The 27,246-nt window shown below is 41.1% G+C and overlaps 1 protein-coding gene and 2 non-coding genes across 3 annotated transcripts in view; all 3 read right to left on the bottom strand.

The window, feature by feature from the left end:
- LOC136831270 (ecto-NOX disulfide-thiol exchanger 2) overlaps nt 1-27,246 on the bottom strand; it is a 149,633-nt gene that overhangs the window by 18,308 nt on the left and 104,079 nt on the right. The window contains exons 13-15 of the mRNA XM_067091370.1: nt 18,401-18,523; nt 18,052-18,192; nt 2,524-2,701 (exon numbers count right to left, since the gene is read on the bottom strand). Of these exons, the coding sequence (XP_066947471.1) occupies nt 2,524-2,701; nt 18,052-18,192; nt 18,401-18,523 (442 nt within the window). The remainder of the gene's footprint in view (nt 1-2,523; nt 2,702-18,051; nt 18,193-18,400; nt 18,524-27,246) is intronic.
- LOC136831830 (5S ribosomal RNA) lies at nt 14,406-14,524 on the bottom strand. The gene has a single exon (XR_010850973.1). It is a non-coding gene; the product is annotated as a 5S ribosomal RNA (ribosomal RNA).
- Nucleotides 16,008-16,112, bottom strand: LOC136831843 (U6 spliceosomal RNA). Its single transcript, XR_010850985.1, has one exon. It is a non-coding gene; the product is annotated as a U6 spliceosomal RNA (small nuclear RNA).

Genomic DNA, 27,246 nt, shown 5'->3' with positions numbered 1-27,246 from the left:
ATCAATATTTGAAAATTAGTAAATTATTTTTTATCATAAAATATGTATTTAGTCATGAAAATAAAATGAAAATACAGTAATTAGTGAATATTGCTCTATGAAAACATTTATGAATTAGTGAATTTTCTGCGATATATTTGGAGGTAAGCTTCACAAAAACAACCATCAATCAACTGAAGCAGTGACTGCTCAAAAGCGATGTGGTGGGGACCCACTGTATCATGTTCCATAGAGAAATCTGCAAATAGGCTAGTCTGGGAATCCGGAAACGTAAATAGGTAGGGGTCAACTGTACAATGGAGAGGTAAGGTTCATTTCAAAAATGAACTTTATTTAAACTTATGGAAATCACCTCTGAGAAGTAGCAAGCACTAAAGAAGTCGACAGGTCTTGTGATAGTTACAATAACTAAAATCTGCAAACAGCTATATCTCAGTTTGGTGGTTTATGTTAATGGTAGCTCTTGTTGATGTCATTGTTTTGTGTAGAATAGTAAGTGGTTGTTAATTAAAAGAAATAGTATTAATTATAAGAAACAGGAATGCACAAGTTTGTTAAGTCTGGCTGCATCTATGATGATGTTTCTTGGCCTATCAAAGAGTCTAAATCCAACTTAGATGTAATATGCACTATCAGTGGAATCTAATGAAAGTGAGACTGGCATAGTATCCCTAGTAAAGTATAATCTACCCAATGAAACTTGTCCTAGACCCCACTGGGAAGCAAGCTTCAAAAAAATCTGAAAAATGAAACAGAGCTGGCCCTAAGGGTTTCAGATAAGGGATTATAAACATGTGTAAGAAATACTGTGTCTGTAATTTTTTTTATTATTCTCTGTCATGTATTGGGTTTGTATGGGTACAAACAGGTTGACTGATGTGAATTTAAGAGTACAATGTGTACATACCTACTCATAAATTGTTAATTTACATTAGTTCAAAATTTTGTTCTTATTTACACTATAAGAAATACTGTATTCATAATTTTCAAAAAATATTTGTCATGTATAACCAATATTGTACTGATTATTATAAGAGGTACTGGAATTCATATGGACCCAAACAATGGTTGTTTGCATGATCAGTATGTGCAGAGTACTCTGTTACATTAGGTGTTTGCGATTATCTGTGGTTTCAGATATCCACATCATCTGCAGGTAATGGGGCCCCATTCTTTGGATAACCTACTAAATCCTGGCTTAGCCAAAATGAGGATGGCAGTCTAGAACATAGGATATGAATTGGGGGCTGCTAGACAGATATGCCAACACAACCACCTCACTTTCTAGTAATACAATGACAATTTAAAGCTGTTTGGGTAATCACTTATTTCTTATGTATTCTATCTGTTTTACTGTCTACATAATAATTTTATAGAGTTTTTATAATTACATTTGAATGTTATGCTACTGTTATATAAGTTCTAAGTTTTATTCATACATGCACTGTACTTACTGTTTCTTGTAATACTAAAATCAAAACTTTATTCAATTAACTGGCCTTCTTTTAGAATTTATAATAACCGGATAAAAAAGGAAAAGGTGATAAACAAAATTTCCTTAACTGGTGCATTTCCATGATGAAATTTGTTTGTTCATGTTGAAACAGGTTTAACTGTTTGTGCTAAACTGCATCATGTAGGGTATTCATGAAATACGTCAAATGAGTGTTTTATTTTAAGATGAGATCAAATTACTTCAACAGGGCGTTCGTTTGGTTTGAAGAATACTGCAAATCAGTTGTAGGTTTGACCTGTTTTAATCAGTGATGTTAGACTCAATTGCAAATATCTGCTGCTTGTTACAGATAATCAGTTTCAGAGGTGTCAAATAGTCACTCACAGGGACAGTTGTTTTTTATCTGGTCATAGTAGTTGCAGCTTTATCTGCTTTACTGGCATAATTTCCTTTTAAGTCCACATTGGTGGGGATCTAACATTTTTCAACATTTACACTAGCTTTCTATAATCAATGGAATAAAAACTTACAGCACTCCTAAAGTCACCAAAAATAAAAAATTTCTAAGGTGGCAGGTTTTAAATTGTCTTTATTTACTGAATGTTGTTCTGTTGTTAAAACATATACATTTATTGTCTGATAAGGAGACTTTAGTCTAAAACTAAAAATGTAGGTGACTAACTACTGTATATGTATGGGCTATATCCAGCAGGTTAGTTAATTATAGTTGCTCATAGCTGATGGGGTGTTCTGAGAGTGATTTTTTTGTCACTTCGATAAAATATTTCACTTTGGTGCATCTTTAAAAGATATTTTCATATTCTAAACAACTTATTGGTATTTTTGAACTTTACATTTATAAGGGTACAAACAACTATTTTGGCCTGGCTACGCTGTTATGTACTCATACAGGTTAACCAAACCCTTTGGGATTCATGGAGTGGCTGGCAACATAACTGCTAAAGGCTATGAGTGACCAATTGCATTATAATTTTCAGTTTTCCTACCTGAACTTTGATAACAACAAGAGCTTCACATACTTACAATGCACCCAAAACTTTACTTACCAATTAGTCTAGCTGTCTTATCAGATAGCGGTGCTGACACCGACACCTCATCTGATTCTTCTTTGATGTCATCATCATCCGTAAAACCACCCTGTTCTTTCAATTTCTTTAGTTTGGCTTGCAACTCTGCCATCTTTGCATCATCTTGACGTTTTCTAGCAGCATTCTCTGATAGTGTCTGAAAAACAAAAAAGGTCAGCTAACCAAATTTTTCTTTATATTATACAAGGTGAAAATTCTTGTTTTTGCAGGTCAGCTAACACAACTTTTCATCATACTCTTCAAGGTGGAGATTCTTGACCTATCCTAACCTAACCCCAACATTATCTGACACATCCAAACCAGGGATTGTGAAAAAATTTGAAAACACTGCTCTCCAATGGTTGGCAATGTTGTGTGGCCTCAGGAAAATGTTGGTAACACTGTTTAAACTCATAAACAGACTGAGAAAGGGTTTTTGAAACTTGGAGAAGTTTCAAAGGTTGGGGGGGTGGGTCGCATGGCTGGGTTCCATGGTAGAGGAGGGGCAGTAAGGCTGTGTAGAGAAGGGGTTGTTTTGGGGGATGGGTGGAACTGGGGAGCAGTTTATCTGGGTGGGAGGGGGTGGGGATGAGGTGTTGGATGGGTGAGGAGAGCTAGTTAGATGTCTGCACTGATAGAGCTTCTTTTGTTCCCTGTTTGTATGTTTATGACACGGTAATTCTATTTTATTTTTTATTGTAGGATATGTACAGTAATGGCATATGAGAGAGAGAGAGAGAGAGAGAGAGAGAGAGAGAGAGAGAGAGAGAGAGAGAGAGAGAGAGAGAGAGCGCAATTACTGAGGTATCTTTACATCAAAGCCTAAGTATAGTTACACACACACTTTTTCACTTTTTAGTTTATATCTTATGCTACAGTACAGGCAGTCCCCGGTTATCAGCGGGCTTGGTTATCGGTGATCCAGTTTTATGGCACTTGTCCAGTGACGAAAATTGGCAATTTTTGGCACCGAAAATCGCCAATCTCCGCTTATTGGCACCAATAATTGGGTATGGGCACCAATATGTACCTAACAGAGGCATCGATAACCAAAAATCGCCAATTTTTGGTTATCGGCGATTTTCGGTTATCGTCATGCCATCAGAATGGAACACACGCCAATAAATGGGGACTGCCTATATTCCCATTTATATTTTTACCATATCTCATTTTTTATTTTTACACACCAAAGGCTAAATGCAATTGTGTGTGCAGGATACGTATGTATGCACGCACTTATTCGATGGTGTCAGTGAAATTGCTAAACCTTGTTTGGTTTTGTCTTGCCTACATTTGCAGATTTGCATTTTAAATATTTTTACAGTGATCAGAGATGAAATACGTAACAAGTGATAAAGTATTCTCTTGTATACTGTTATGATATGTGTATAATCATACTTAGGGTCAACTAAACTTGTAATGAAATACTGTATATTAAATCAAGCAAAGCAAAGAAAATGGCAACACATGATACATTCTGCACTAAGAAACATACAGGAACACAGAGTAAAAGAAGTACTGTAGAGAAAAAGAGTTAGCTTTCGCAATTGCTATAGTTCAAAAGCTTGACGTCACTTTAACATGTAACAAAATGTCAGGTTGTTTATTGATTTTTACTGGCTGATATGGATAAGTCACCAGTTTAAGAGCGTATGGTAGGTGTGGGGGCGGACAAGCACTCGTGTTTTTTGTAAGCTTTCTCGCTACTGGCAGAAATGTATAAGTTATTGTAGTTCTTTGATTTTTTATACTGACAGAGTGTTATAACCTTATCTTATGCTAACTGGCTACATCTGGAAAGCATCAGTGAAACTGGTAACAAAGACCATTTTTCCTCTTCATGCTTGATCAGTTGCTTGTTTGAAATGTTAGCAAGTGGGCTGCTTTCGCTATGCTATTTTCTGAGCATTGCAAGTCATGCTTGTGTTATGTGTGGTGCCATGAATTGTGTGTATGGCCTCACCTCATCCTAAGAGGGTGAGGAAGGTGTTGACCCTTAAAACAGAAATTAGAAATTGTTGAGAGGATGGAGCAAGGTTTGATCTTGGTCATGTATAATGGAGGAATACGGAACTGTCCAGTCAACCCTGCATGATATTAAGAATTCCCAGAAAAGGCTGAAGTAGTACATGACAGAATTCGGCAACAGGGCAGCCAGGAGTCAAGCCTGCAAGGTCATGGCAAAAGGCTGTTATGATGATATTGATCAGTCAACCTTGATGTGGTTTTGGCAACAACAGGCTGCTGGTGTGAACATATATGGCACTGAGTTAAAGGCTGCTGCTCTGAAGTCTGCAGGCTTGCACAAGGTTGTGGACTTTAAAATGTCTGAAGGTTGGCTGTTCTGGTTCAAAATTCAACATGGGATTTCTAACAAGAAAACTCATGGCAAACCTTGGGATGCTTATGAGGAGGGAATAGAAGAATTTTGCCAGAAGTTGCAAGACTTGATGAAAAAAAAGGCCTTTTTTTAGGGCAGATTTACATTGCTAATGAAACTCGTATATTCTATTACTCCTTACCCACTAACATCTTGATTGATTAGAAGGAAAAAAATTTACCGGCCAAAAGCTTTCTGCTTGGTTATACACAAATGCTACTGGTGGGTATCGTTACAAACCAGCAGTAGTTGCACATGCAAAGCAACCACGTGTCCTGCGTGGGTTGATAGATAAGCTTCCAGTGATTTGGTATCATTCAGTATTTGTTTTACATCTAAAATCATATCCAAATGGTTCCATGATCATTTTTGTACGAAAGTTATTCGTCATCAGACAAAAGACCTTGGCATTGCTAAACATCGGGTGAAGACTTTGGTTCTCATGGACAAAGCACCTGAGCATCATAACACAAACCAATTGGTTGGTGATGAAGGTTGTGTCAGGGACATGTATTTGCCTCCTAATACGACTGCACTCATTCAGCCAATGGACCAAGGTGTTATTTGTTGCAATGAAACAGCTATACCAGAGGAAGTTCCTGGAAGAGGTGATGGTACTATTTGAGGATGAGGACAGCTTTGGGAAGACAACGCCCAGGAATCAGTCCTGCACGGTCATGGCCTAAAGACAATAAGAAGACACTGAACTGTTGACCTTGATCTGGTTTTGTCAGCAAATGATGGCTGGAAAGCATGTTGGCAGTGCTGAGTTGAAAGGTGCAGCTATAAAGTTAGTAGGCATGCATGGGGCTGCAGACTTTAAGGCATCCAAAGGTTGGCTGTTTTAATTCAAGATTCAACATGGGCTTTCTAACGAGAAGACTCCTGGCAAAGCTTGGGATGATTCTAAGAAGGAGACAGGAATTTCATCTGACAGAAATTCCCTTTGTGGATGTTGGTGTTACAGGTTCACCCATGAGGAATCTGATGTCTCTTTGCTGCCTCTCGATGACCAGTCCCTCTAAACATCAAGGAGGTAGAGGACCTCTGCAATACAGTGGCATTGGAGGAGGAGGAGGTCTTATACACCTCCTTGAAAGTTTTTAGGTCTGGTCAATGTATGCAGTTTTGGCACCTCACACAGGTAAGTAAGAGAGAGAAAGTTGTTTAATATTAAGTCTGCTATTATTTATGTTTAAGCAATATATAAAACACAATGTGATACCTAAACTGTCCAAGGTTTACTTTTTTTAGTGTACAATGTATTTTAAGGATTGTGCCGTGTAATGGGTTTCAGCAAAATGGAAAAAAGTTTGCTTTTCTTGTGCATAGTGTATTTATAATGCCCCCAGTCATCAATCTGGTGGGAAGAAGAGACAAGGTGAAGACACTGGACTGTCATGGTCTGTGAGTTCCTTTGCCCTTCAATCAGTCTTTGACATCCACAAAAATGCCTAGTGCTGTCATGGGAAACAAAACGTTAAAAGCTATGGTGGTGTCCTCCAATCATGACTGGTAGGTTTGTAATTAGATCCAAAGTTAAGACTCACCTATGCTACACCTCCCCAGGCTAAGGCTAGACAAACCAAATAAAAAATGTCTCTAAAACAGGCACCAACCTGCTCAACTCCATCTTCTGGCGAGTTAAAAATGTCTACTAGCTGTACTTCTCAATCAAAATCAAGTTTTGATCCCTGGATCCAGAGACTACTGTCCAACCAGAATCACAGGAGCTTCTATGATCTCATATAAGAGACTGATACTTCTTGGAACTAATGTGAGGAGTTCATGGCACCAGGTTATTTTCTGATGAACTGGGATTTTGGGAGTCAAGTCTTAATATCTTAAAATAAACATTTTTCTCTCAGTTAGCTGAGAACTGACTTGCAGATATTTTTGCTCCTATTTGGTGTCTTAGGCAGCTGAGAATGATTAGGATGCTGATCATCAATGGATAAGGCAAGAATCCTAACTTGCAGTGTGATTCAAACCACTGGAACACTTCAAGTCTTGAAAGCTTGAAATACTGAAAATGTAGCAATTCTGTGAGATGCTCAAGTTATTTACACTAGTATTACTTGAAGCCTACAAAACAGAGCATCTTTGTTTATAACTGAAGCAACTCAGATCTGTAGTGGTAATGTGATCTAAATCCAAATGACTTGAATGGCTTGGCATGAGGATACTGGAGCTGTAAGTCCTTAAGACTCACAATCCTGGTTCTTAGAAGTTAAGCAGCTTAGGTCAGAAGTGCTGGAGTGCCTTAGGTCCTAAAAAGTATAGCAGCTCTAGTACTCAGAAGGGGGAAGACTCCATTCCTCTGAAGCAGAATCACTCACATCAGATGGATTAGATCCCTATTAGAGAATTGGTTTGGATCTTCAGCAGCAGAAAGGCTTGGGTAAGTGATCAGCTTATATGTAACAGACTTGCTCATCTTCAGCAGGGGAATGGGTAAGATCCTTAAAAGGTGAGTAGCTCAGGTCAACAATCCCTGAATAGTTTATGTTAGAAGCACTATAGCAGCTATAGTCCTCTAAAATTGGGGAATTAGGGTTCTTGGAAGTGCAGATCAGATCACTGAAAGTGGACTGGCTCAGATCCTTAACAAATGAATGGCTAGGGTCAACAATCCAGGAGTGGCCTGGATCAGAAGTACTGGACAGGCTAGGGTCCAGTGAGAAAGAACAGCTCAGGTCTTTCACATGTGGGCATCTCAGATTCTTTGAAGTGAGATGGATACAGTGGCCTGGATCATAAATACTAAAGTGGCTCATATCTGCAACAGTCAAGAGTGTTTAATAATAGCAGCAGTCAAGTAACTTTGCTTAGAAATAGAGGTGCAGTCTGGGTCGGAAGCACAAGAACGTCTTGGGTCCTCTGAAGTACAAGCAGCTTGGGTAGTTTGATGTTTAGTGACTTGGAAAACAATCACTGAAATGTCAGCCACCATTACTCATCTCTGGAACATCACTTAAATCATACTCATCTCTGAAACATCACTTAAATCATAAACTGATAATAACTGAGAGACTACTTGCAGTTTCCTCCAAAAATTCCAGCCTCAGGAAAAAAAAAAGTATTCTTAGAGAATGATGCACAGCCATGATGTGATTATGGCTTGGCAAGAATCTCTGGTTGAACAGTAAGGACTATGAGTATGATTGTTTCTTCCTCAGTTTGGGTGAAGAAACTTTATTACTGGGAAATGAAGAAGGAAAAGGGATCTTAGTAATCAAGTGCTGCCATTGCTGCTGTATAAACTCTCGCATCCCAGAAGTAGTCAAGTATGAAGGAGCAAGAGTGGTTGAATTAGCTCGTGCTATAGTAACAATGAGTCTTCGTAGTAGGGCACTGATGCCGCTCAGCACAGAGGCTGAGAAATCAAGAGACAAAGAATGCTTCCCATTGTTATACTCAAGTGCATTGGACAATGGACCAATCCTTGCAGATAACGCAAGAGAGATTGGGCTAGCATTCCTGTCATTGGTAAGCAACACACAATCCATGAGGGTCTTGTTAATATTAAAAATACAGTAAAATACCAACTAACATGTACCCCTGGGGACCTACTCAGAATGAGAAATATTTTAAAAATATGACATTTTTAATTAATTTGTATTTTTCATAACTAACAAACCTGCGGTTTTAACACTACAATAAATCTTGTGGCGCCAGCTGGAAACTGGTAAAAACAAAACAGTATAAATGTATATGCAAGGAAATGGTGGCCTCTGGCATCTCACAAACAAGGTGGGTGACACCACCGACCCAAGCTCGATTTTGTGATGCCTCAGTTATTCTTCCAACCCAGGGTAAACTGACAGAGGGGTGGCTAGAGGTGGGCATTAAATGTTAAGACCACAGGTTTGTTAGTTATGAAAAATACAAATTAATTAAAAATTTGTCATTTGTTCATACACGGAACAAACCTGGGCCTTAACAATAGGATAGAGTCACTCTTGGTGGGAGGTAAGTAATCCTGAACCTACTGGAGGCTTGGCACACCTGGTCAATCTTCCTGGATGAGAGTATTGTAAGATGACCTAAGCCTCTGAACCTATAGATATGTGTGTATCTTAGGCTCAGACTACCTGGTTTAGTACAATGCCTAAATTCACTGCACATGAGGAGGATGAAGAGCTATCTGTTCCAATAACAACCAAATGAAGCCACCTATATGGGTTTGTTATCCTTCCTTTCTCCTTGCTAAAGAGAGAAAGGGATTGCTATTGAAAGATGTCCTTATATTAATAACAAGAACTCTCACATCATGACTGCTTCACTCACCTGTATCCAGCCAGTTCTAGCTTATGATGGCACTATCTTCACACTGCCCGTAGGTAGAGAAGAAGGAAGAATGAGGAAAAGAGACCAGTCACCTCATTTATTTCACTTTCATACCAACACCTTAGGCAAGATACAAACTGTCCCTCTAGGGGCACTGGAGAGCTACACAACTTGTTGAGCAGCCACCACCGGACCCAAGGAAAAAGTGTCCAAGGACTTGTGGGCAATGTCCCTTAGGTAGAAGAAAGTGAAAGTGGTTTGACGTAGCCGAACCAGTATTCAAAACTCTATGAACAGATACATTCTTCTTGAATGCCAAGGAGGAACTCAATCCTCTAATGTCATGTGCTCTTGCATGCACAGTATTGTCAGTAGACACTAACGACGATGAGTATGAATACATGATCACTTTTTGCAGCCAAAATGAGATTGTATTCTCGGACACTTCTTTCTTGACCTGGCCAATGCTAACAAAAAGTCTTCGACACCCTAGTCTGAGGTGTTGAGTCCTTCTTAGATAAGCATGCAGTGATCTAAAGGGGCAAAGAAGCAATTCGTCTGGATCGTTGTCAATATAATCGCCCAACGAAGGGATAGAAAAGGTGAACCTGTCATCTTGAATTGCAGGATTTTGAGTCTTAGCCACGAACTCTGGGACAAATTCAAAGGCTACTGACCTCCAACCCCTGATGTGTTTAACACCATATGACAGACCATGAAGTTTGCCCACCCTTTTCGATAAAGCCAAGGCTAGCAGGAAGACCATCTTAAGGGTCAAGTGTCCATCTGAAGCCTGATGTAAGGGTTCGTAAGGAGCTCAGCTAAGGTTACTCAGTACCAGAGTTAGTCCCAGGTTGGGGGTTTGAGTTCTCTAGGGGGACAGGACTGCTCAAAACTTTTGATCAGCATACAATAATGTGCAAGTAAACATACTACTGTACATAAGGCAACTAGTACAGCTTGTAATACAACAAGTACAGCTTGTAATATACATGACGGAAAAGTTAACAGAAAAACTGTACGACTACCACTAAACTGTAAAAACTGTTAAAACTGATAATTATCAGTTTTGGCTTCATGGCAGAAAGGACAACAAAACTGTCTTTATAAATAAATCATCTACCAAGCACAGGGAAAGAGATTGTACAATAAATCTGTAAATCTTACAAAAGCAGAAAATACTGAGACATTAAATGGGTATTACTAAGGCTGAGGATACCAGAAAGACCCAATGGATGAAGGTACAAAAGGAGCAAAAAAGAGGTAGCCTCTGAGGATGCTTGGTGCAGATGACCTAAAGTGGTAAGGATTTAGATTTAGACTACTGATGGGGACCATTTAAAGAGAAAAACTGAGGTAAAAACATTTAATATGATGATGAGGAATACCTGAAGTTAGTAAGCACTGAATGAGCATTAACAAGTAACAAGACAGGAGCTATCATAGCAGCTACCTACCCAAATACCACCTAAAACAAGAAAAATTTAACTAATCCTAACTATACCTTAGATGACCAAAAGTTCATCTTTGGTGATTAAGAAGAAAATCTATTCTACAAAATTCCTCAGTGTTACGAACAGAAGATGACAGCACTACAAGCTGAGACATTAACATCAATTATCAATGTAAAAAGCAATGAACTGAAAGGAGAACAATCATATTTCAAGAAAAAGGAGAAAATGCAAAATTTAAAGGCAATTTGTTGCAATGCTATAGCAGTACAGGGAACAAAGTGATCTTAAAGAGACAAACAAAAAATGCCTATAGCAAGTTCTTTATCCTTTGGGTATTTTTGGACTCTTCATGGCAAACGGAATTGGCACTGTAAGTAATGGGTTTGTTGTGAAACAGCCTGTAAAAATGAAATACTTGGCCTTTACAGTATAAAGTATTAGAGAAACCCAAACTATGGTAACAACGGTATGTCAGCTTAAGTCCATAAATACCTCTTTCCTATTTTAGTTGGGAGTATCTATACATTCTAGGTATTTCAAATTGATACTTTAAATATACTTAAATCATTCCAAACATCCTTTTAGCATCTTAAAATAAACATTTCAAGACATACCAAGTTTATGACAATGCATGAAAAATCTAACACTGATGACCCATATTCTTGAATGGAGAGGGTAACAAATATGATATTTTAATGATAAAATAAAGTTTGTTCATACATACCTGGCAGATATATATATAGCTGTATTCTCCGAAGGTCCGACAGAATTTCAAATTTCGCGGCACACGCAGTGGCCGGTCAGGTGGTTAGTACCCATTCCCGCCGCTGGGAGGCGGGTATCAGGAACCATTCCCATTTTCTATTCAGATTTTCTAACGCCACTGTCTCCTGAGGGGAGGAGGGAGGGCAATATGAATATATATATCTGCCAGGTTCTGCCAGGTAAGTATGAACAAACTTTATTTTATCATTAAAATATCATTTTGTTCATGAGACTTACCTGCCAGATATATATATAGCTGAATACCACCTTTGGAGGGGGGTAGAGACAGCCAAGAATTAGGGAAAAAACCAAGTATTGGTAAAATTATTTTGGTTCCTTATCTGATAGCGTAGCTGACTGAGTGGTTACTGCCACTCTAGTCTGCTTCTGCTTTACTAGAGACCCCAGTGAGGTAGTGACCTATATAGCTGGCGACTTCTAGATGATCTGTCAACGGGGGCGTGACCACAATGTGACTAGATCATAGACCATACAAAGAGGACAAAAGAGCATTACTAACCACCTAACCAACGCCTAAAGCGTTAGTTTGCAAAGGATTGGGAAGACTGCCTCCAGTAGTCGACCCAACAACCACAAAAACACAATTAAAAAGGGGATAGGATCAGAGTTACCCCTGTCCCCAAGGTTGCTGAAGCAGCAATGTATGGTCCCAGCGAAAAAGCAATTTTCGTATGCTACCTAAACATCTTGCCAAGAGTGTGAGGCAAACACCGAATTGACTTCTCCAAAAATGTGGCACTAAGAATGTCACTGAGTACCATATTTTTCTTGAACGCCATGGAGGTAGCAACTGCCCTCACCTCGTGAGCGTTAACTCTCAACAACTTGAAGTTGGAGTCGTCACAACTAGAGTGTGCGCCCTTAATGACGTCCCTAATGAAGAATGCCAGTGCATTCTTCGACATAGGTTTAACTGGTTGCCTCACAGAACACCATAAAACATCCAAGGGACCACGAGTGTCCTGTGTTCTTTTAAGGTAGTACTTGAGAGCTCTAACTGGACATAGAACTCCCTCAGGTTCCTGTCCAATAAGGTCTGCTAAACCTTTAATTTCAAAGTGTCTAGGCCAAGGGTTAGAAGACCTATCATTCTTAGCCAAGAACTTAGGGCTTAAAGAATAGACAGCATTGTGTTCCTTGAAGCCCACATGACGGCCTCGAACTTCGCTCACTCTCTTCGCCGCCAGAGCCGCGAGGAATGCCGTTTTCGAGTAACATCCTTAAGAGATGCAGAGTGGAGAGGCTCAAAAGGACTAAACATCAAAACTTGAGCATTACGTCCAAGTTCCAAGCAGGGGGAATTAGCTGAGGAACCTTGGACGTCTTGAAAGAGCTCGTAAGATCGTGGAGGTCCTTATTGTCAGACAAAGATAATCCTCTGTGTCTGAATACAATCGAAAGCATGCTCCGATAACACTTGATAGTCGGAACTGCTATATCGAGTTTTTCTCTTAAGTAAAGGAGAAAATCCCAAACCTGGCTCACAGTGATAGAGGAAGAGGAAAAGCCCTTCTTTCTACACCAACCTTTGAAGGTTGCTCACTTCGCTAGATATATCCTTTAGATGAAGAACTTCTGGCTCTAGCGATGGCCCGTGCCACCTGGCCAGAAAAACCCTTCGCTCTGACCAAGTTTCGATAGTCTGAAAGCAGTCAGGTTCAGAGCGGGAGATTCAAAGATATCTCGTGAAGTGGGTTTGTATGAGCAGGTCTGCTCTCATAGGAAGGGTCCTCGGGCGTCTACCAACCAGAAGAGAAACTCCGAGAACCAGTGGTTCAAGGCCAAAACGAGGGGATGAGAGTCATCCTCGTCCCTTGTGAGGCCGCGAACTTGCGTATGACTTCTCCCAGAATTTAGAACGGGGAAAAAGGCGTAAACATCTATTCCCGTCCAATCCCAGGGAAGAGCAACTATCGCAACTGCCCCAGGGTCGAGTACAGATGAGCTTTATAGAGGGGAGCCTCGCTGTTCTTGAGGTCGTGAAAATATCCACAAGATGGCAACCCCAAAATTTCCAAAAATCTTGGCAAACCTCCTGATGAAGGGTCCATTCCTTCGGCAGGAGTTGATGGCGCCAACAGAGCAGGTCTGCTCGAACATTTTCGACCCCTGCAACAAAACTTGTGAGAATCGAAATGTTGCGAGCATAGGCTCAAAGAATAATCTCTCTTGCAAGGCTGAACAGGGAACAAGTAGTATTGTCCGAGTTTGCTAGAACTACACGATTGCAAACTTGGACCTCGAAGAATTGGCGAGCTAAAAGATAGCCGCCAAATCTTTGAAGTCGATGTGCCAGGACACCTGTTCCTCTCTCCAGGTTCCTAACACTTCCTCTCCCTCTAGTGTTGCCCCCAACCTGTTGACGACCCGTCGGAAAAACAACACTAGGTTGGGGTTCAGAAGCTTGAGGAGATCCCTTTCTGCAATTTCGTTGGATCGAGCCACCACCCCAGATCCTCTTTATATAAAGAAGAAGAATTCTCAATTCCTCTTTCAAGTCTTCCTTGCTTTGCCAGTTCTCCAACAAAAAGAACTGAAGAGGCCTGAGATGCAGACTCCCCAGAAAACAAACTTCTCCAGCGAGGAAATGGTCCCCAGCAGACTCATTCCTTCCTACACCTAGCATGTTTCCTTTTCCAAGAAGGCCGAGACTTTTCCGTACATAGAAGTTGCCGTTCTTGCGACGGAGACGCTATAAAAGCCGCTGAATAGATCTGAATTCCCAGACACAATGGACAGTGAGGGGATCAGCTGCGACTTCTCCACAGACCAGAAGTCCCAGGGACTTCACGAGTTGCAGAGTCAACTGAAGGTCCTCCAGATACCTTCGCCGACGGCCTTTCGAATCAACCAGTCGTCCAAGTAGAGTGAGATCCTGACGTGCGACAGATGCAACTGCATCGCAACGCGTTTTCATGAGACGATGTAAACACCCTCGGAGCAAAATGTGACGCCAACAGCATCTGGTGTTCCCAGGCGGTCAACCATCCAAGTACTGACCAGACCCAACGTTGCTTAACTTCGCTGATCGGACGAGAAGCGGTGTTTTCAACGTGGTATGGCCGTTAGCAGAGTCCAAAGCAGAGAGCCCTGAACTGGTACGTCTAGACCCCAAGACAACCTGAGATACTTCACGAACGTGGATGAATTGGGGCGTGAAGATAAGTATCTTGGAGATCCAAAGATACCATCAATCCCGGGATGAAGGGCTCCTAGTATTGACTGCAAGGTCTCCATCTTGAACTTTTCCTTCCGGACCAAGTTGTTCGACCTGTTGACGTCCAAGACGGGTCTCCAGCCTACTGAAAGTTTTGGGACTAGAAACAATCTGTAGTAAAATCCCGGGAACACCGAGTCCAAGATCTTTTCCACTGCTCTCCGCTCGAACATCTGTTCGAGCAGGTCAAACAATTTTCTGTTTGACAGGAAGGCAGTTGGGAAACAAAAAACAAAAGAGGAGGAGACAGGAAGGGAATCAAATAACCTCTCTCTAACAGTAGGAGGGACCAAACGTCTGCCCCTCACTCTTTCCAGGCTTGTGCAAAATGAAGCCTGGTTGCAAAGGGAGTCTGGAGATGAAAGGAGTCACTTGCTACCTCTCTTGGAAGTGACATTCCTTCGGGAAAAAACTCTCTCTCGTGGTGCGGGTCTCGTGTTGCTTCCCATGGAAGCCCCTTTGTTAGGCAAACATTTAGCTTTCGTTTACTTTTTGTATCATTGAGATCGGTGCAAGCGTTATGAAGGAGATGCAGTTTGAATGTCGATAACTTTAGTTTTGAGAAAAACGATATTTTTTGCTTCTCTGTGTATTTATTTGCTTGCCGTTACACAGTTTGATGTTTTTATGACATAATGAAAAGCCAAAAAATAGACCTGCAAAGTAATATAACTTCGCTAAATGAAGCGAGTGTCAAAACACGGCTGAGGTTGGCCAGCGCGACGTCTTACTTAGTCAAGCTCTGAGCTGCTACTGACTGACTGCCACTGACTGCCCTGCGGCATTCCTGTCTTTAAGCTGATCGCACTATGTCCACAGGGTTGCCATAGATCGCATTAGATATTATTTCATAGCTAAAAGGAAATTACCACCGATATACTGACAATATCATTACATTATATGAAAAATGTAATTTGACTATGATAGGTTACTGTTTTGTTTATAACTCCTAACTGTGGCGAACTTTTAAATAAAACTTTCTGAGAAGAGTCAGGATATGTATGATGCCATAAATAAAATATCCCAGAAAATTTGATTTCCGATTTTTTTTTAACAAACGCTCCCCTTAAGACAAAGACAACTGCGAAGGTGGAGAGAGAGCGAAGGTTGAAAAGTCTCAGGAAACAGATCCTTAAGAAAAAAGCCAGAGTCTGATAATCAGAGGAAGAAGAAGACGAAAGAAGTTTCTCTTCATACAAAGGCTGTGACGAAGAGGATGTTCTTCCGCAGCTGGCGGGTCTTGAGTGAGTGGTGAAAGTAGTTCCGATTCGCCCGATCGTGGCGGGAACTCCAGCGAACGAAGAAGTCGTCAACTCAGAGTACGATAGTAAACATAAAAAATGTGGAACGCTTCACGATTAGCGTGTCATCCTTGCGCAAGAGCCATGCTAATCTTCTCTGTATCGTTCCAATTTAGTATATGTACTGCCGAAGCAAGTACTGGCTAAATTAAGGACATCAGATGTTGAAGCGGGTAGTTGTGCGACATGATAAACAACTGGAGCGGTGTCAACACAAGACTTGAAGCTATACGGCGAAGCGAGCGCGGAGCGTCATGGCGTGACGCGCGAGAGGCTCCGTGGCAAGTACTAGGAGAGTGTCACAGCGTGGCGCGCGCGAAGCGTCATGGCTAGGCACGCGCCGAGCGTCAAGGTGAGGCGCGCGTGAAGCGTGAGAAGCGCACGAAGAGCAAGACGCGCTCCTGGCGCGAGACAAGAGAAAAGGCCAACACCTCAACTCGGGGAAGACGAATAGGAAGCCACTAAACACTCTCTCTAGACGACAGACGCTCTGTATCGTTCCCGAAGCGGGAGACGAAGGTGAAAGTCTGTACCTCTTAACAGGCAGATTCGAATCTTGAAAGGTTCATGAGAGCATCCAGCTGTTGTTGCAAACCCAACAAAAACTTACGCGTTGGAGAAGCCACTCTCTCGGAGAAGGGCTGAACCTGAGAGAAGGAAAGGGGCGAGACGTATACTTCCTTCCACAGGGGAAGAAGCTCTAGCCCTTGCCTTAGCGCGACAGGGGGGTTGAGTAGCGTGATCATTCGAAAAACACTTTATTCTCTTCTGCAGAGGAATATCCACGCAACTTTCGGGGAAGAGTACAAACGTCTAGAGGAAGAGGACGTGAAGCGTCCTCTCCTCTAAGCTTCTCTTAAGAGGGCGAGAGTCCAACCGAGAGCTCCAACCCCGAGGCGGGGAGGACGTGTCGGAGGACGAGAAGCAATCCTTCAGGATGCGTGCCTGAGCACGATCCCTGGCAGCCTGGGTGAGCGTCATCAGGACCTGCCGAAGGGACGCCAGATCGGTGGGAAGCCCCCGTAACCCTCATGCGGCTTTCGACATGCCCCCTCCCTGGTCCTGGGAGTTCGACAGAGGTCCAGGCCTAGAGGCATTATAGGGCCGATCTGACGCCCCCTCCACAACACTAGGGGCACTAGCACTAACACTATGCGTTTGAATTGCATTCACTTTAGTTTCAAGAGCACGCATTGACTCCACACGAGAGCCAGGGAATTACCTTCTGCAGCAACAAACTACAGGGTTAGTACTAAAATTTACTACAGGGTTACTAGTAGGAGAAAACCCTGACTGTCCATCTAAGGATGCACTCTAGTAGGAAGATTCCTCAGCCTATCACGCTCCAATTTAAGCATATAGGCTTCATATTTCTTCCACTCACCCTCAGACAATCCCACACATTCATTACCGATTATATAGAGCATTGAACACCCTTACATATCATACATAAAGAGTGAGGAACTATCAAAGTCTTGATAGCCTCACCTTACATTCACCAAGCTACAGACTCGATAGCTAGAGGTAAGACATCTTAATTATAAGAAAAGTCAAAAGCAAAATAAAAAACGGTCCACAAAGAGCGTATGCCAAGTCACAGATCCAGTCGAATACCAAAAACAACCAAAATACTTAAGTGACAACAAATTTCCAGAAATCCAAATGGCGGAGGAACTGACAACAGGTGTTGACAGTCCGCGACAGAGAAAATCTGAATAGAAAATGGGAATGGTTCTGATAACCGCCTCCCAGCGGCGGGAATGGGTACTAACCACCTGACCGGCCACTGTGTGTGCCGCGAAATTTGAAATTCTGTCGGACCTTCGGAGAATACAGCTATATATATATCTGACAGGTAAGTCTCATGAACAAAATTAAGTTTCCACAAAGGATAAGAATTTATCAGCACAAATGATAAAAAACCACCCCACTCAATAGTTAACATAAAAATATATTTCCATAACTTTAGTCATTTGAGTGCATCCCACAATCTTACCCATTTCCTTTTATTAATTTCTGTCACAAAGTAGAGTACCTGTGAGAAAAAGATTTCAGTTTATTACAATAAAAAATGTGTACCTGTTGCATTCCCTGTAGGGTTTTCTTGAATGCCTCTATTTGATCATCTCGTATGGATATTTCAGAATTTAGATCAGCTTTGATGAGATCAACTTCATTCTTATAAGCTTCCATTTGACATCGTAAACTATCATTTTCCTCCTGAAATAAGATGAAATGCCCTGGCTTACTAAAACCATTGAAAGTGCATATGAAAGATGCAAGTGAAGCTGAAAAGTTAGATCCTGATATTATAGCTACCAGGTTATATTTAAGAAATCAATACAGTTCTGAGAGCTAGTATTCTATAATACAATTAAGAATGTCAATGCTTTCAAAAATACAAAAACCATAAACGGAGAAAACTTACCTTCAGGTAATCATGCTGCCTACTCTTCTTCTTGGGGGGCTGTATATTGTCGTCTTCATCAGAGACATCCATCTCTTCAGTGTCTTCTTTGTCTGACTCATCCAGTTGTATCTCTTTTATCTCCTGATGCACCAACAAAATACAAAATAAAAAGGATAATTACGTTAATAAGGGTTAACACAAAGGGAGCTCCATCCATAGCAAAGTTTGAGCGTTCACAAAATTATGCACAAAAACATATTTCTTTTCTCAAGGCAAGTTCACCGTCACACTGCACAACAGTTCCAGAGAGAGAGAGAGAGAGAGAGAGAGAGAGAGAGAGAGAGAGAGAGAGAGAGAGAGAGAGAATAATCCAGCACACATGGCTATTCTACCTTAATTTTCATGTTACCAATAAAATTATCATCTAAAGATCTAATAATTAGATCTTGTGAATTTTTTTGGCTAAAGCAGTGATCTACAAAGACTATAATGCCACATTTTAAGAAAAGACTGATAAAAAAACAATGGTAAAAATAAACCCTTTAAGGTACAAGTAAAAAGAAGCTAAATGAGGAAATAAGCATTATACATTATGATCATCACAGTAATTGTGTATTTTGGGGTGGCCCTCTCTCCGAATATTTAATTTTTTTCTTTACATTTTTTGTGTCACTTGTTCAATTCCATACTGCATTTAAATAATAATCAAGAACTTAGAATTGTTGTAGGAAGTATAAACAACAAACTGCCAAAGGACATAGTACAGGAAAAATAAAAAGGAGGAAGTCAATGAATTGATACTGGATATCCTACAACACACATTTCCTTATACAGATTAATGGGAAGTTCAAACTTCAGGCCATCTTTAGCCCCTACAATGATGTACCAACAAATAAGAGCACAATTGCAATGATGTCTAGCCCCATCAGCAAACTGCCTACAACAAACAGTACAGTACTAATTCCCTATCTAAAATATAAACGAATCAAGAACTGAGCAATAACCTAATTCTATGCATACATATCCTGATTACCCAGATGTTCCAACCCCCAGTGAATTTTAACAGAGAACTGGATGAAACTGTTCTACACCACCAACAACCTTCCCCTCTTTCTGAATGACATCTAGTTCTAGAATGACAGGCTAGTTTAGATAGGAGACTAATCCTCATATTATTAAAGACAATCCAACATTATCATCATCAATCTAAGTAGTTTAAGGGGAAGAGCTCTGTATTTTCAAGAATGCAGGGATTCATACAGTTTGTCATGTACTGTACATATGTATATTCCTTCAGAAATATATTATTATTTTAAGTCCCTACGACATATAGTTTCTGAGTTACAACTCCAAACTAAAATCTGGAAAAACTTGTTTTTCCAACTACAGACAGTCTCTGGGTTATGATGGGTTCGGCTTACAACATTCCAAGTTTACAACGCTCTTCAAATATATTAATCAAAAATTACTTCCTGGGTTACAACGCATGTTCTGGGTTTATGACGCTGACAACACCGATCCGACGGAAGAAATATGGCTCCAAAATGGCAGAATGGTCATATTTTGGATTTTTTTTTGTTGAAAAACTCAATAATAATGCAGGATACATTGTTTTCAAGACCCCCAAAGGATTAAAAGTATCGTTTTCTTTCGATTTTCAACAGTATTTTGGATGATGTCAGTGCAACACTGATAGGAAGAAATATGCATCCAAAATGGCAGAATGGTAAATTTTTGGAGTTTTTTTTTTATGAAAAACTAAATAAAATGCAGGATTTGTTGTTTTCAAGACATCGAAAGGATTAAAAGTAAGGTTTTCTTATGATTTTCTATGGTACAGGCAGTTCCCGGTTAATGGCGGGCTCGGTCAATGGTGATCTGGTTTTATGGCGTTTATCTAGCAACAAAAATCAGCAATTTTCGGCGCTGAAAATTGCCGATTTCCACTTATCAGCGCTGATAATTGAGTATTGGCATCAATAAATGCCTAACAGAGGCACCGATGACCGAAAATCGGTGCTTTTGTGTGCCAATAAGCCCCGAAATTCACTGAAAACGCAAAAATTGCCGATTTTCGGTTAGCGGTGATTTTCAGTTATCATCACACCTTCAGAACAGAACTTCCGCTGATAACTGAGGACTGCCTGTATTTCAGATGACGTCGATCCGATTGGAAGAAGTATGCATCCAAACCTGCAGAATGGTCAATATTTGGAGGGTTTTTTTTTTATGAAAAACTCAATATAAATACAGGATTCGTTGCTTTCAAGGCACCCAAAAGATTAAAAGTAAGGCTTTCTTACAATTCGCAATGGTAATATTTTGGATGACTCGGTCCAATGCATACGACAAAAGAAAATTCACATTCGAGGATTTTTTCATAGAGCAATATTCACCAATTCTGATTATTTTATTTTCATGGCTAAATACATTTTTTATGATAAAAAATGATTTACTAATTTTCAAATATTAATATTAAGGTAACCACAGCAAAGTATCGATAAAATTTTTAATTAAAATCCCATGAAATCACAAAACTACTTACTGAAGTAATCACTCCATTCAACCTCTCTCCCTCCCCCCACAAATAATTCACGAATAATTTCACTCTCTTGAGGTTTAAGTAGGGCTAACTGCCCATATCTCTCTCTCTCCGAATAATTCCACTCTTGAGATTTAAGTAAGGCCAACCACCCATATCTCTCTCCCCAAATAATTCACGAATTTCACTCTTTTCTCTTAGTACTGCATATATCCTTCAAAGAAATATGGATTACTGAATATAAACATAAAATATACTAAAATTCCATCATCGGTTGTGCTACAATTTTTTAATTGTTTTGACGTAAGCTTCATGACGACACTATCAGCTCAAGGGATTATAAGTAGCCAATAACAGAGCTCGTAGCAACGCCCTCTCTCTATGACGATATGCTATTGGCAGGAAGGACTGAAAGTAGCCAATAACAACTTGTAACAACCCCCTCCTCCCCCTCTTGCTCTCCTTGACAACATGCTATTGGCAGGAATTGTGGGATTTTAACCAACCACAAAGCTTGTACCTCAAGGGCTTTGCGTACACTAAAAGCAGGGTGAGTATATTTTTTTCTCTCTCTCTCTCTCCCTGTCTTTCTGAGATGAGAGAGAGAGAGAGAGAGAGAGAGAGAGAGAGAGAGAGAGAGAGAGAGAGAGAGAGAGAGAGAGAGAGAGAGAGAGAGAGAGAGAGAGAGAGGCAGCACAAGAATTTTTTAACAAATTTGTGGGAGATGGTGAAGACTAACCAAGTTTGTATGATAAATAAGCGATTTACCTAATAATAAGTACTAATTTTCAAATATTAATAAGATTAAATAATAATAATATGCTGTAATTACAACATTTATGCATTTTTATAGTAAATTATTTCAATGTTTAAACAAAGAAATATCACACCCTGTCTTTTTCCCAAAACTTTGAAGCTATGGGGGGAGGGTGGAACTGTCAAATTACTTGACATTTCTGACCAAGGGTAGAAGATCAATTTCTCCCTTCCTCTCTCTCTCTCTCTCTCTCTCTCTCTCTCAGGAAAAGATATTACTAATTTGAGTCTCTTTACATATGCACTGTTTGTGTGTGTTCATAGCGTTTTAAAAATCTTTGGAAGACAAAAAAAAAAAAAAAATTGTTGTTGTTGTCAGTCACAGTAAAGAGAAATGGATTAACTTTCCTCGAGAGATTAAAGAGGTAAACCTCTCTCTCTCTCTCTCTCTCTTGCCCGTGCCAGCACAAGAATGGCTGAATGTAAGTCATAGTGGTAACTCACTCTCTCTCTCTCTCTTTTGGCTGGAAAAGGGTACTAATGTTTAAGAAGACTTTGAAATGATATTAACAATATAATTTCAAAGATTAATACAGTAGTAATAGGATAATAATTTAAGCTACATTTGATGTAGGATGATACTTTAAGTATACAATTGGCATTTGAACTTTCAAGATGGGCACTCCAAAACAGCAGAAAGGTAAAATTTTGGAGGGTTTTTTTTATGAAAGACTCAATAAAAATGCAGGTTACGTTGTTTTCAAGATACCCAAAGGATACTCAAAGGATTAAAAGTAAAGTTTTCTTATGATTTTCGACAATTATTTCAGTTTACAACGATTTTCGGTCAGAATGGAGCCCCCATTGTAAACCGGAGACTGTCTGTACATCAAAGTGAATAGAGGTATTTTATTGATTTATTTCTATAATCCTTATAAAATAAAAAGTTTTTACAGGCCCCTTTTCATTTCATACTTCATAATGCCCAAGCTCTACCTTAAGCACTACTGTATCTAGAATATGAACATACAGTATATACAAACATATTTTTACGAAAAATAAGAGCTAATCAAATTAATCTCTTCTGCTCTTTCCAATGATGTTTTTACCTTTGTAACTATAAAAACTAAAAAGAAATTTCCCAATGAACATTACTTTAAAAAACTTGTTATTTTTCCCTACAGAAATACAACCATAACCTTCTATATAATAGACTTACTCCTTAGGAGGAAGGTCAGTCCCCACAAATGACTGGAGTTGACAACCACCACAGAATTGCCATGCTCCCGGATGCCTTACAAGCAAGGGATGTCATGACTCCTGTAACCTCCTACTGGTCTGGCAAAATGGTTGGCCAAAGTAGTAGGACCCTGGGCATAAGTAGAGAGGTCTAGCTCTTCAGCTTGAAAATCTGCAGTAAGGTTCAGCAATAGCACTTTCCAGCAGAGATCGAAAGGAACTTATCTCAGCGAATGTAGATAAGGAATTCTGTGATCTGCTAAACAAATGCTCTGACCAGGGAGATGCCCCTTATACAACATCAATCACAGATGATGGACCACTTTCCCCGATACACGTTTAAAGAGGTGCTGCCCTGTGAGAATAGCACCTCTCTCACACACGGTGCAGGATAACCCCCAATATGAAGCTGTAGAAAATGACCTTCCTAATGGTATTGGCAAATGTGTGTCTCACACAGGAGGGTGGGCCAGACTGGGATACCACTTGGCAAGTGGCCAACGAGGAGCCATCAGTCATGCAAAGACTGGAGGTGACAAACATTCTGCTTATCATCCTGCACAGAAGTCTAAAAGGTGGAAATGCATACAAGTCCAGGCTGTCCCAGGGGTGCTGAAACACATCTTCCATCACCACCCAGAGATCTGGAACTGGAGAGGAGAAACCAGGAAGTTTTTAATTCAACCTGGTCAACAATAAACTGAGCATAGGAGGCCTCCACAACTCAAACAACTTCTTCACTACTAGAGGGTGTAGAGACCATTCTATCCTCACAAGCTGATTAACAACTGGGCTGATCTGCAATAATATTCTGCCTGCCTGGAATGTATCTTTCAGTCAACTTTATAGATTAGCAAACTGCCCACTCGTGCATCTGCATCATCAACTGACAGAGTCTGAGATACCATTTCCCTATTTTCTGATACAGGCCACGAGAGCTGTGTTGTCACTCATTAACATTATCAAGTGCCCTTTCAACTGTTCCTGAAAAGCTTGCAACTCTTAGCAACACTGCCTATCCTCTCAAGAGAGCACCCCTCCCCTCCCTTCCCTCGATATATCTGAAAACAGAAGCCTTTCCAGAGGTGGGAAGTTCAACATTACTCCTTTTAAGAGGTTTCTGTTACCTATCCACCAGGCCAAGTCCTCCTTTATGTCCTGATGCAGAAAGATGAGTTCAGGAAGAAGGATCCTGAAAGGCACTCCAGCACATACTGCTTTAGTTGCCACTGAAGTGACTGTGAGGTACAAGGTTCTCTAATAACAACAGATGACCTAGGATGACCTGCCAAAGCCAAGCTGGTTGCTCCAGTAAGGATAGGAGCAGTGCCATTACCTCCCTGACCTTGCTCACATGACAATCTATTAGGTAGTCTATCTCTGCTGCTAAGTCTATGAGCATGGTCAGGTACTTTGTCTGCTGCTTGGGAACAAGACCGGATTTCTCCCAACTGATCACAATCCCCAATTTAAGACAAATGGTGAGAAGGCAATCTTTGTCCTGAAGAAGCCATGCCTCCTAGGATTCCTGCACTAACCAATTCTCCAAGTCCCACAACAAGCAAATACCCTCCGAGTGAGACCAACCCAACACCAAGGTGAATACCCAGGTAAGCACCAGAGAGTCATTGCCAGTCTGAAGCAAAACACCTTGAACTGGTAAACAGTTCCATTGCAGACAAAGTGGAGGTACTTCCAAGAGTTTCAATGAATGAGTACTTGAACGTTTGTGTCCTTCAAATCTAGCAAAAGCATGGAGTCCACCCCAAAATACAGCCCTGCTGATTCCATCTTGAAATGGGTCTGCAACACAAACTCATTCAGGGGAGAGAGGTTGATCACTAGTTTCTATTCCTGAATTGTCTTCTCCACAAGGAAAAGCCCACTACAAAAACCCTGGGACCAGCGCTCTACAACTCCTGAAGGCTTAAGGTAGCGCAAATGACAGATTCCCACGACTCTGCAACTCTACACTTAACCGCAGCCCCCCCAACACTACTCTTCGGAAAGAGTAGTGAAGAGCCAAATGCAGAACTGTTCCATAGCAAGAGGCTACTCTCATGTGAAACCTCCCTTGAGAAAAGAGGGGCAATCATGTCTCCCCTTTTGAGAACTAAGTTTGTCCACTGGTTGGCATTTTGGTATGCAAGGAAGGCCAGGGCCATATCTCCTGACACCAGCAACCTCCTAAATAATGCCTTCCCACTCCAAGGCGAGATGCCTGACACAGAATAGACCATTAGTGTTATACCAAAGGTCAAGTCATGAAATGGTCAGGAGACATATGACTGACACTGTATCTAGCATAGCCACCTCTGCTGTGGAGAATGAAACACCTGCTTGATGAAGCCTCTCCAGCAGGAGGTCTTTTTTCAGCTCACATTCTGATACATCCAATGCCAGAGGAACAGCATCCACATCCTCTGGCATGTAGTACCTCCTCTGACATGAAAGTGGCAGGGAAAGGAGTTTGCTTGATCTTTTGGAGGTAAAGGAACTCCTTAACCTGTCGATCAGTGTGTCCACCTCCTACAAAACACCATCAACCAAAGGGAACCATGGTAAGCAGACCAAGGGCTGTGCATCTGGAGCATTCCTAAAGATCAACTTTGAAGACAAGACAATCAGTATGGAGCTAAGGTTGCCTCCCCAAGGTTATTTTACTTATGGATGAGCAAAATCTCAAGTGCTGCTCCACCCTGACCTGAGGGATACACAGACGAGCAGGACCATCTGGTCCCAACATATCCCCTGGGACACAAGTTGTCCCCTTGTTCACTCAGAGAAAGAGTCAAGCCAGAACTCCGCTCTCTAGGACATTCCTGGTCTTGTACCAAACCAGATGAGCCTCTCACCAAAGAAAAGGTGAGACCAGCAGAGTCACTGGCATAACCAAGTTCTGCTTTAAGGTATCACCACCTAACACCATCCCCCCACGTGATGTGAACTGCGCTTATGAGGGGTGGAAGATGCCAAAGGAGACCACAACACAGAGTGTGAGTGCTCGAATTGTAAATGTTTTGGAGAGTGCACACGCGCTGAGTGTAGAAACAATGCAAGATCCCTCCTACGGTATCCTGAAGAAGTTTGAGGAGAACCTCTCCTGTTGCCAGAAGGACCCTTATTTGCAGACAAAGCCTGAGACAAGTGAACAAGTTGCATAACCCCCTTTCTATGCAACTTTGAGAGGCAAGGAGAATAATTGTCTCCTGCAACTGCTCCCTGCTACCATCTGATTGTACCTGGTCGAGGCTGGGCAGAGTAACTGACACAAGCAGCCTTGTCCCGTTGTGAGCTGAGTGTTCATGGAAAGACAAGATGGGAACAGACCCGACACCTAAGCAAACCAGTACTCTGGCGCCCACTCTTCCTAAGGTAGATCAATCACCACACGAGGATTGCAATCATCTGCTTTCCCGAACAGAAAGAGAAAGCATGAAAGATACCCTCCTGGACTTGTTATTCAAGGCCTTAGACTGTCCATTCCTCCTCTTCCACCTATGCGATGGAAGAGACTCAGGCTGAGGAGGAAGAGGAAGCTGGATCTTACAATAATGAAAAAAAGCACCAATGGTGCTTTTTCCCTTTCCTCTTGCTGGTCTTACTTTACACGCTGAAAGGCTGGTTGAGGACAGGATGGAGCTGAAGGTGAAGTCACACCCAGTGGAGGGTCCCCTTCTGGCAGGACTACTGCAACAGGAGGATCCCCGTTCTTTGCATCAGCTGACATAGCAAGGACACTTTGCACCCATCAAGGACTACCTTATATGAAGAAGGCTCAAGTGACAGGTCCTTCTTCTCCTCCCCAAGGTTATTGGGGAAAGTCGCAAAAGAAGGACTCTGGGAATATTCATGGTATACCAGATTTTCTACAGGTACTCCAACAATGATGAAGCCTTACAGTACCTGGAACATCATTATCCAATGAATACAAAGGCAGACAGCTGCTGATGAAGCACCTCCCTATGAAGCTGCTTCATCCTCTTATGAAAGATCATGATCAGGTTTATTAGGCCTAATACTAACCCTCTTTGAAGGGGAAGCACTGGCAGGAGGAAAAGAAATGGAAGATGGAGGACAGAAGAAAATTTGACAGGTTTTTGGAGGCATCACCACTGCGAATCCCTCCCCCCCTCTCTCACAAAGCCAGTGAGCACCTTTTATCCTTCCCTTCCACACCTAACTCACTGAGACCAATCCAAAACAGCAAGCTCCCTGCAAGGGGAAGTCCTAGAACAAGATTTTCCCCTGCAGGCAGCAAAAAAAAAAAAAAAAAAAAAAAAAAAAAAGGCCAGTCACTGCACAACATAAATTGTCCATATGGGTG

This window comes from Macrobrachium rosenbergii, chromosome 48 (genome assembly GCF_040412425.1).
Source record: "Macrobrachium rosenbergii isolate ZJJX-2024 chromosome 48, ASM4041242v1, whole genome shotgun sequence".
In the NCBI taxonomy this organism is placed as follows: Eukaryota; Metazoa; Arthropoda; class Malacostraca; order Decapoda; family Palaemonidae; genus Macrobrachium; species Macrobrachium rosenbergii.
Note: the sequence above shows the minus strand (reverse complement) of the source record. Positions and strands in the feature narration are given on the sequence as shown.